Genomic DNA, 10,941 nt, shown 5'->3' on the forward strand with positions numbered 1-10,941 from the left:
TGGAGTTCAAAGAAGATGGTTGGGTATTCTTGAAAATTTCCCCCATGAAAGGTGTAATGCAATTTGGTAAGAAGGGAAATTGAGTCCGAGGTATGTTGGACCGTACAGAATCACTCAGAGGATTGGTGAGGTGGCGTACAAGCTTGAGCTACCACCTGAGATGTCATTAGTGCACCCGGTATTCCATGTGTCTATGTTGAAGAAGGTAGTTGGAGATCCTTCAGCTATTGTGTCGGTTGAGGCCATTGAGGTTAATGAATAACTGTCATATGAAGAAATTTCAGTTGTCATTCTTGATAGGTAAGTCAGGAAGTTGAGAAATAAAGAAATTGCCTCCGTGAAAGTGCTATGGCGAAACCAACAAGTTGAAGAGGCTACTTGGGAGGCCGAGGAAGAAATGAAGAAAAAGTATCCTTATTTGTTTGAATAGCCATGTATTTATAAAGTTGTGTTCTATGAAATTTTAAAGGTTACCTTCTATGAATTATGCATCATTTGAACAAATTTACGTTAAGGGTGTTCCTTTCTAGTAATATAATGCATGTGAGACCACAATTGGTGTTGTTTTATGTCATGTTACGTCATTGGTTTATGTATATGTTTTAAGGATGTGTTTCTAGGGCTCTCTGACAGGTGGGTAGGCCTAGTTACAGGGGAAACTCTGGCAAAATTTTTGGGAATTTAGGGAGTTGGTCAAATTTCGGGCTGATGGTGTGTGGTATAAAAACTGAGTTATATAAGATGCTAATAGTGAACCTTGACCCTCATTCGAGGATGAATGATTTAAGTAGGGGGAGTATGTAAGGCCCCGTGAAATATTTTCCTAAAAGTCGGGGTTCTGTGACGCCGGGGCAAGCGTAGAGGTTAATAATAGTAGAAATTCTTCGCGGTGAGCTTGCTCGCCGTGGTTCGGACTTTTTGGATTGAACAGTGTGCTGGGGAGTTGAAGAAAATGTTGGGCAGAAGTAGGCATTTCTGCGGCCTATTCTGCGACCGCAGAACCACTCTGCGGACCGCAAAATAGTCGCAGAGTGAGTCAGTTTTCTAGGTCATTTTGATGTCAATTTCGTGGCCATTATGCGACTGCATAACCACTTCGCGGGCCGCACTCTTGTCGCATACCCAGCTTTTGGATTTCTCTGAGGGAGGTTCTGCGGTGCACTATGCGACCGCAGAACAGTTCTGCGGTGCATTATGCGACCGCAGAACAGGTCTGCGGGCCGCATAGTGACTGCAGACCTGGTCAGTTCCCTTCTAGTTTTTGGCACCCAGATTATGCGGCCGATATATAGACCGCATAACTATTCTGCGGTCGCATATGTGACCGCATATCCTGTTTCGGGGCTTCATTTTTGGGGTTTTTAAACCCGACCCTTCTTCGTTAAAATATGTACCATAGCTCATTTTAGGCACATTTCTGACATTTTAGAGTGAGAGAGAGAGTTCTTAGAGTGAGGGAGCAACCGTCAACCTATTATCCATCAATATTTGCTCAACCATTGAGGATTAACAAAGTAAGTCTTCACCCTAAAGGTAAGAATCTATGTCCTAGCTCTTAATTTCGATTTTTTACAAAAATGGGTTAAATAGAGAGACAAATATTGGGTGTAGGGGTTATTGTCTTGAATGCATGTATCCTTGAAGTATGTAGGAAGGTTGTGAGCTAAAAATGGTAGAGAATGGGTTGGGTAATGGTGGAATCTTCCACAAAAAGGGCCTTAAAACATTGATGCACACCTAGTGTTTCATAATATGCTCAAATAAACTAAAACCATGATCATCTTCCTAATTTTGGTTTAACTTGTTATATTTCTAAAATAGATTGAAGTTGCTAAGAATTCCGGATCATTTTAGAGTTGAGAAGCTCAATTGAGGTATGTTGGCTAAACCTCTTTCTTCTTAGAATTGAATCCCACGGTGTTCATGTAATTAGAGTAAGTCCTTGATCATTATAGAATTGGCTATTCTTAATGTGTTTGTGTTCAAGGATGTATGTTCAATATTTATTCAAATTGCTTCATCATGTCATCTCGCCATTTGAGGATGTGTTCAAAATGTGGAATATGTGTTAGAAATGTTAAGACTTCATGTCAAGATCGAAATAAAGGTTGTTATGCCAAATTGTATGAAAAGCCTCTATGTGCCTAAGATTCCCAAATTGCTCATATGTGAATTTAATGTCTTGAATGGGAAGTCTTATTGTTTTTGATAATCATGATGATATTTGAATGTGGAAAAGGGGTCTGGAACTATGAAATACGGCAAAGTGCCAAGAATGACTTTGTAATCGTGATCACTAGTGCCAATGAATCGAAAGTATATGAAAGAAGTATGATATGAGATGATTGATTGAAAAAGGTAATGTCTCGGGTGAGACGGCCTAGACGATCGGGCCGTGATCGGACACCATGCCGCATACATGGTGGTAACTATGCTGGAAATTACAAACTGAAAAAAGTAATGTCTCGGGTGAGACGGCCTAGCCGATCGGGCCATGATCGGACTCCATGCCACACACATGGTAGTAACTGTGCTGGAAATTATAATGAAATTGTGTTTATGGTTGATATCTCAAATGAGACGACCTAGCCGATCGGGTCGATATCGGACTCCGTGTAAGAATACGGAGGTAATGTGGATTGTGAAATATCGGCACAAAAGATCACCCAACCTAATAACATGGAAATTGACTTGAAAACTTATGTGATCCTTAACTTTATGTTTTCATGTTATTTGAAGCTCGTATTGAATCCTTGAATGTTTCCCTTGTATTATTATTCATACTATTGAGATGGTGTTTAGCTATACATACTAGTGTTATTCGATGGTACTAACGCCCTTTTGCCGGGGGCACTGCATCTTTAAATGGATGCAGGTAGTTACATAGCAGGCAATGTTGATCAGCGTTAGTGGCACATCCTCTTCCCAGCAGACTTGGTGAGCCGCACTTCATCCCAGGGTCATGTATTGTATCTTTTGATCATATTATTATCACGTCTCAAGGTATAGCCAGGGCCTTATTGCCGACACTATCACAGACTCTTTTGTATCTTTTAGAGGCTCGGTAGACACTATGTGGGTTGTATATGGGTATTGGGAATGTTAAACAAGTTATATTGTGTTTGATCACTTGTTCCACTCAGACTATAAGATTATGTGTATTTTGAGACTTAAATGTGAAATAGCTAATGAAACGATTTAATATTGTATATATGAACTTCCCATTGTCTAAATAATAAAATCATGTATTTTTTTCTTGATCATGGGTGAGTTGGGTAGAAAGTATTTAATAGGCTTGCTCGACCGGGTTCACTTGGTTGCGCGCCGGTCGTGCTTCCCGAGGTTGGGGCGTGACACCCAAGTTGGTCATCCTCGACTCTGATCTTCGATTGATACCTGTTGTGGACGTCGGCCCAGGTGACCGTCGGGTACACCACCAAGTTTTTCTTTAGATGCTGAGAAGCCACGGAACTTCGGGGGTTGAGCCCTTGAGTAAATTCCTGAACGGCCCAATCATTCACAAACCAGGGGCAGATCCATTCGTTCCATCTAGAACCTTGACACGAACTACCTAAGTATCTCGTTATCCCTTTGCTTGACCTTGAAAAGGTTTGACTTCCTTGTCTCGACCTTGATGGCGCCGACATGGGCCTTTACAAAAGCATTTGCAAACATAGCAAATGAGTCAATAAAATTCAGAGACAAGTTGTGATACCATATCATTGATCCCTTGGACAAAGTTTCCCCAAATATTTTCAACAACAATGACTCAATTCCGTTGTCTTCGAGGTCATTCCCTTTGATTGCGCATGTATAGGAGGTTACATGCTCATTTGGATCCGTGATCCTATTATACTTGGGAATGTCGGGCATTCGAAACCTTTTCGGGATCGGTTTTAGTAACGCGCTCGGGGGGAAAGGCCTCTAAATTAACTTTTTGGAGTCTGGCCCCTTCAATATCGGCGGTGCTTCAGGGATCTGATCGACCATGGAGTTATAAGTTTCCACCTTCTTGTTATTGGCCTCTATCTTTTTCTCGCCAGACTCTACCCGTTTTGTCAATGCTTCGAGCATCTTCATCACCTCGGAAGCTTCCTCGGGCCCGAATTCACCCGGATCCACAGCAACTTGTTCATCCCTTCGAGTATTTTTTCGGGATTGCTCGGGCTCGACCCTGTTAGGGGCATGGCTTCGGTTCTGTAACTGCGCTATCGCCGTTTGCTGAGCTTGCAACATTTCGAAAATCAACCGCGGGCTCACCCTCATCACCTTCACCTTCGAGTGCCTCTCGAGCCACTGGTCGGGGTCCCCCGCGAATGCTATTTTTGGGGTCAATATTGATATTGCATCGACCGGGTCAACGATTGGGACAACATTGGGATCAACAGGGGGCACATCATTGCTAAGTATCACGTTATTGTTCTCGACGTGATGGACTGACTCAACGCCAATGTTCAAGTGAGCATACTGAGAATTTGACATCCTTAAGATAACCTGGAATCAAAACTTCATAGAACAAGCATAAAAATGGGGTGTTATGGAGATTCGTATCAAATCACCATTATTATTCTTAGCCCCACGGCGGGTGCCAAACTGTTTACCCTAAAAAATGAGTAACAATTAAGTTTGTACGCGGTTTAATTGATATGTGATTTAATTCAATACGAATGATCTAAGAACAACAAGTAATTATATTTAAGGAAAAATAAACGATCAAACCAATCGTAATGTGATGATCAGGCCTGATCTCAAGTTGTTCGGCCTTCAATCGGACCCTCGTTATAAGCTTGATTGCGATTAAAGAAGAGAATAACTAAAGAACACTTTGTATAATAGCTAGAAAATAAAAATAAACTGTTATTGCTTTGATTTGCATGTCCACGTTGTGTCCAAATAAAAGAAACTCTCCCATTTATATAGTAAGGGAATTTCAGTCCTAATACAAGTTTAAATAAGGTAAAAATTTTCTTTTTTCGGTAAATGCCGATCCGCAGTTGATATCGGATAGGATTCGCGCCGTAATATCCGGTTGAGGGTGAATATTACGGCTCCCTACTTGTCATGCCTAACTGTTCCTCCTTTTCTCGTGGTCTCGAAACTCTACTTGATTCGGTCCGTTATTTTGCCGTACCCTATCCCAGATACACCATTCACTCCTCCCCGGTTCCGATACGAGGGATCCTTCGGCCTTGCTTGTAGTTGCGTCGAACCGTTCTTACCTCATGTTTTCTTATCGGGGTATCAGGAAAAACTCTGCCACCGATTTTACCCGTCATAATATCATGATTTATTTTGGAAGTAATTAAGATATTTGACATTGAATTGTATTTCCTATGACTGAAAAGCATGTCTATTTGCCGGATCATACTGTGCCTTTACTTTTGTAGCAATTCGATGATATCATGCTTTATCTCTTATTTTATTTTTGCTTTTACTTGCTTATTAAACTGTCAGTAAGTGTTAGTGTCGACCTCTCGTAACTACTTTTTCGAAGCTATACTTGATACTTACTGAGTACCGTGCTTTTGTACTCATACTATACATTTGTACATTTTGTGTTAATTCTGAGGCATGCACTAGTCGTACCCATTCAACTATCTAGGAGCTTGCATTTGAGACTTCGTGGTGAGCTCTCCTATTTGTTCGATCCACATCACATAAATTTCCCCTCACTTATGTATCTATTTCTATCTATTTCCTTTTTTTTGGAGACAGAGGTTGTTATTCAATTGAGACTATTTACTTTGATAGATGTCTGTGATGATGTGACAACGGGTTTTGAAAATGTTGTGGTCGTGTTTAGACCCTATCTGAGACTTATGTATATCATGATGCTATTTTTGAGATTAATTTTGCTTTCATATTTATTTCAAACTCTGTTAATGAATTAATAATTGGTTTCTACACGATCTTTGGTGGGATATTGGGTCATGAAAGAAGTTGAAGCACTGTATGAGCTATTTGAGAAATAAGCAGCTCCATAGTTGATGATGGGCTCATGCACAAGGTATTTTTCTACTGCTTATCATTAGCGTTAACCATATGGTTATATGTTATCGGAGTTTTTCTAACAATTGGTTACGTGAGGGAGAAAGAGGGGGGAGGGAGGAGGTAGATAAAGAGAGGGAGCCAATTAGACTATGATTAGTATTTGATCAAATTAATAGTATTTTGTAAATTGACTAATATTAAGTACTCCATCTGTTTTAATTTAGATGACACACTTTTCTTATTATGTCTGTTCCAAAAAGAATGACATATTTTTACAATTGAAAATAATTTAATTTTAAACTCTTTATTTTACCAATTTTACCCTTAATGAAAAAATTTTATAACCAAACAAATATCATGGTCCTACAAAGTTTTTATCACTTAAGCTTTTAAGACTACAATTTTCAAAAAATTTCTTTATTTTATTAAAATTTGTGCCGAATCAAACTATGTAATTGAAATTGAAACGGAAGGCGTAATATTTTTACTTTGGAAGTTTTCTCAACGAAAAACTATGGTCTGTTCGGAAAGCTGAAAAACTGGACGCAGGTTGAGGTTAGCATTAAAGTGAAAATTAGCGTCCAACCTAAGCCCAACTATAATCTGTAATGGGCCATAGGATCATATGGAGCCCAAGACGAGCTTAGCTGTACAACACTCTAGAAGCTAGCTAGATTGACCTTTTGATTGAACGAAGAGCCGTTTTAACAACGAAGTCGTTATTGTTAAAATAGGAATATTTTTGCACAGTGTGATTATAAACTACGTTTCAATTGTAAACAGAAATTTTTTGTTTGAAAATAGGAGTGCCTCGGTTAATTCAAGGATTTAAAAGACTTTGGTTTCTCCGTCTTTCTTGGAGAGGAACAGTTGCCTGTCACTCACTATACAATACAATATACATGTAGTTGGATCCAACCAACAACTTCACATGGTACAAACTACAAACTAACTTTTTAAGTTTTTATGTCAGTAGTCTATAATAAAGCTGCACGGCTAGTAACTGGTGGAATCAACAAAGCCCCTTTTGCAAGTTCTTTGCCATGGCTCGGCCTGTTATTCAATCATCCTCCCTCTGTAACTCCTCCTCTGTGGATCATTCAGCCACGACAAGGGTAAAGCGATCTCATCTTTCTTTAGAAATGCTTCTGCTGCTTTTGTTTCATTTCTTGCTTTTTTGATGTGTGAGTTGGCTAATTGGTGCAGATCTTGAGGACCCAGTTGAGATTCTTGGGAATTGCACAACCCCATTTCAGATTGGTGAATTTGCCCAAGTAAGCTTTGGATCGTTAGAACCCAGTTGAGATTCTAATTTAGTTTGAGATTGTTAAATTTTGCCTAGTAAGCTTTTTGCATCTCGTTAATCGTCTCTAATGGGGGAAGTTCAATTCTTTCTTTCTTTTCCTAGTTATACCAGATTCACTTTCTTCTCGGAATGCAAAGCTTTTACATTTTTTATTTATGCCTTCATAGTGTTTATCTTAGAAATGAGGTGTTATATGTGTACCCTTATTATTGCTTTTCCAAAAAAATAAAAGTGTCTATCTAAGAATTTTGGTATCTAAATTTAGTGATGCGCGGTTTTGTATGCTCAAAGATTCGGCGCATGAGAAAGAAATTTAAAAACAACCTAGAAAGAGTTGTTGTTTTGAAGTATCAATTTTGCTGTGTGATTGGTAGCTTAATTAATAAGGTCTTGCTCAGGATTTCCCTTTGACTTCTTTGCAGGCTAAGATTCTTTTATTTGCTTAGAACTCCTTACAATTCAATTTCTTTGATATTGCATAAATTATTTTATAACTATAAATAATCAATGCATCTTGCAAAGGTAGGTTCTTTTCCTGGTTCCAGTACTTGATCATCCTATTTGGGCAATGAGCCTGCCTTTTTTCTATTTGGACGAGTCGCTGCCAGTTTATTGCAGAGTTCCTTGTGATCATGCATTAAGAGCTTCTAGCTTTACCATCAATAAATAAGTTCACGAATTGATTTCAGAATATAACTTTTAAGCTGCAGGTATAACTCTGCTCTAAAATTGAAAGCCTTGAAGGAGCCAATGACCCTAACCAAAGAAATGATGGATGAAAAAGAGATGAGTGTTGTGACTGAAAGTGAATCGAATGAATTCACCACGTTGAAGCATAGATTTTTGAATTACAAGAAGGACAAATACTTGTAAGCACCATCAGAAGCTGCTACCATTTTTTAGCATGTTTGACAGTAAAGGCTTCTTGTCGTTTGATTTTTGTTTCCTTCATTTGGACTAGGAAATATTTGGAGCATTTTCAAAGTCTTGCAGAAACACAATCACCAAAGGTAGCTTTCTTTCACCTTTTAGACATTTTCCAAGCATGGATTTTGTGCTGGTACTCAATTTTGATGTTACTTGGAAATTAATGAGACAAGGAATTTCCCTTTGCCTTCCCCTTGTCTGGTTTAATAATGGAAAGAGGAAGGAAGTGGAGAGAACACACAACTTTTCTCTTATTTTTCTCTTCCTTTTTCCTTCTATTTTTCCTGTCTGTACTTTGTTCTTCTTTTCCTTCCCTTTTCAATATTACAATCCATAAAGTTATTTTTGTGGTCGTGTGTTGAAGATCTCAACTGACAATTTGAAGGGCAGTTTATGGTAATTTCTTGTGCAGACTCTCGGGTGTGTCCCTCAAACATACTTGGATTTCAACCAGGAGAAGCCTTTGTAGTCCGCAATGTGGCAAATCTGGTGCCTCCCTATGAGGTGATGTATACTGCACTTGCACTTAATAAATGTCGCTTTCCTTGTTAGTGAACAAGCGTTGCAATGCTAAGGATGTGTATTAATATGCTCAGAATAAACGTTTGCAATTTTCTTCTTGTGCAGAATGGTCCTTCAGAAACAAATGCAGCCCTTGAGTTTGCCGTTAATTCTCTCAAAGTGAGTAGTATTTGTACAATAATTCTACAATGTGCTGTTTCCTTTTATATTCTGCTGAAATGCCTGTTTCTATTATCTTTAAGCTTTATTTGGGTGATCAGAATTTGTAGAATATGGAATCGAGTTAGTTGAGAAGTGAAATTCTAAACAGGATGTTGCGATGACGTAATTCTGAGACCTTCGATTTAACTGGACTGGAACTCATTGACATTCTAAAACATGATTCTGATGATGAATTTACGTTATTCACCTTGATGTAAATTATGTTGTTATAAGTCATAAATGTTCCAAAACACAAGGGACACTTGCGATGATGAGATTATTTACTTTTGGTCATCACCAATGAGATTGAAGTTCCTATTCAAATTCCTCTAATTTTCTACTTGCTTCTCTTTGGTTCATGTCCTCTTTTCTTATATTTATTTTTTATCTTTTGGGAAAGGGAGTGGGGATAAGGCGGATTTGCGGTGATTAATCTCTCATCTTTTCTTTTCTCTCAAGTTTTCGGGTTTGGCTTCTTTTATTTGCAGGTCCAAAACATATTAGTCATTGGTCACAGCCGCTGTGGAGGCATTCGTGCCTTAATGAGTATGGACAATGAAACACCTTCAAGGTTTGGCTAGTCTCTCTTCTTACTAAGTTTTGTTAGAGGCTCTAACAAACTAATTGCTTTATGAAATGCCGTAAAATAGTCTTGCTGTGTAATAAGCTCTTCTATTAATTCCTTGTAGCTTCATTAGAAGTTGGGTAGTAGTTGGAAAGTCTGCCCGGGCAAGCACAAAAGCTGCTGCTTCCAACCTCAGCTTTGACCAGCAATGCAAGCACTGTGAGAAGGTGCAATCTCCTTTCCACACTTCATTTACGTTTTTGTTATAATGCAGTTTAAATACACTTGAGGTATAACCACTCAAAGTCATGCCATGGATAAAGAGGGTGTGGTCTTTCTCCTTTCTGATCACCGGAATGCATGTGTCTTCCTCTTTCTTTTGGCTAGAACTTCCATACATTTTGCCACTTTTCTTTTAAACATTTATTAGTTGCATGTATTAATTATTTCTTCATAATTTCTTTTCCCTTCAGAAAAAAATCATGTCTAGTTTCAGAGTCACATGCTCCACCTGGTCCTGCCAATTTGAATTATATGCAATATATAATACTGAATGCTTCTTAGCGCGAATTCATGTGTCAGTGTTTTCAAAATAGAGTGCTGAGTGTCGGCGTGTGCATGCTGTACAAATTTGTGTATTTTGTTGTTGGAATGGGTGGCCTAATCTGGAATGAGGAATTTGAAATTGCAGTTAGACATTGTAACTTGTAGAATTTTCTGTGTGTATGCATGCACAAGCTATTCTGAGTATTGACGCAATGCACATACTTGTACATCCAGGAATCAGTCAACTGCTCATTGATGAATTTGTTTACGTACCCATGGATTAAGGACAAGGTGGATAAAGGGGAGCTCTTAATTCATGGTGGCTACTATGACTTTGTCGACTGTACTTTTGAGAAGTGGACTCTTGAGAACAACTCTCGAGTGGATAATCAAGTCTCCATCAGAAACCGGGAATTTTGGTGCTGAGACTCTTCTAGTCCTCTGTTTGTGTTGTTGTATCAAGTAATTACCTGTAATACAAATCTCATTGTTATCCTTGTTGACAAACTAAATGTTGTATAATTTTCAAGTGTGAACTCTATTTGCCACTTGTATTGAAGAAAAAGCATAGGTTTCCGATATATAATTTGTTCCGCTAGTATCAGTATACGTGCCTCTGTGCTTCTTGTCTACAGTCTATTACCCAGACAAATGCTATACGCAATGTAACTGTTGTTATTCACTCTGTATTACTGTAATAAACAATAAAAATCATTAAACTTTCTCAAATATAAACAGAAACAAAAAGTTAGTTGAACCAGTTGCACGAAATAAATTCTGGAAAAACAATATTGGAATAAATCGAGCTCACTGAATGCACAGTGTGTCCTTAAGGAAATTATTCCCCTCAAGTACCTGAGGTGTTGGAATATTATCCTCTTAG

General features: G+C 38.6%; 1 protein-coding gene across 2 annotated transcripts; it reads left to right on the plus strand.

Moving 5' to 3' along the window:
- Positions 1 to 6,738: 6,738 nt before the first annotated feature.
- LOC107771631 (beta carbonic anhydrase 5, chloroplastic) lies at positions 6,739 to 10,635 on the plus strand. Of its 2 annotated transcripts, none has more exons than XM_016591056.2 (9): positions 6,739 to 7,106; positions 7,198 to 7,265; positions 8,008 to 8,166; positions 8,259 to 8,307; positions 8,615 to 8,728; positions 8,852 to 8,905; positions 9,436 to 9,518; positions 9,637 to 9,739; positions 10,293 to 10,635. In XM_016591056.2, exons 1-9 carry the CDS (start codon positions 7,035 to 7,037, stop codon positions 10,482 to 10,484), a joined length of 894 nt encoding a protein of 297 aa, XP_016446542.1. In that variant the 5' UTR covers positions 6,739 to 7,034; the 3' UTR covers positions 10,485 to 10,635. The 2 variants fall into 2 exon arrangements, with proteins under 2 accessions (XP_016446542.1, XP_016446541.1); XM_016591055.2 differs by having other exon boundaries at positions 6,750 to 7,106; positions 8,002 to 8,166.
- The last annotated feature ends 306 nt before the right edge of the window (positions 10,636 to 10,941 follow it).

The sequence above is a fragment of the Nicotiana tabacum genome, chromosome 4 (genome assembly GCF_000715075.1).
Source record: "Nicotiana tabacum cultivar K326 chromosome 4, ASM71507v2, whole genome shotgun sequence".
In the NCBI taxonomy this organism is placed as follows: Eukaryota; Viridiplantae; Streptophyta; class Magnoliopsida; order Solanales; family Solanaceae; genus Nicotiana; species Nicotiana tabacum.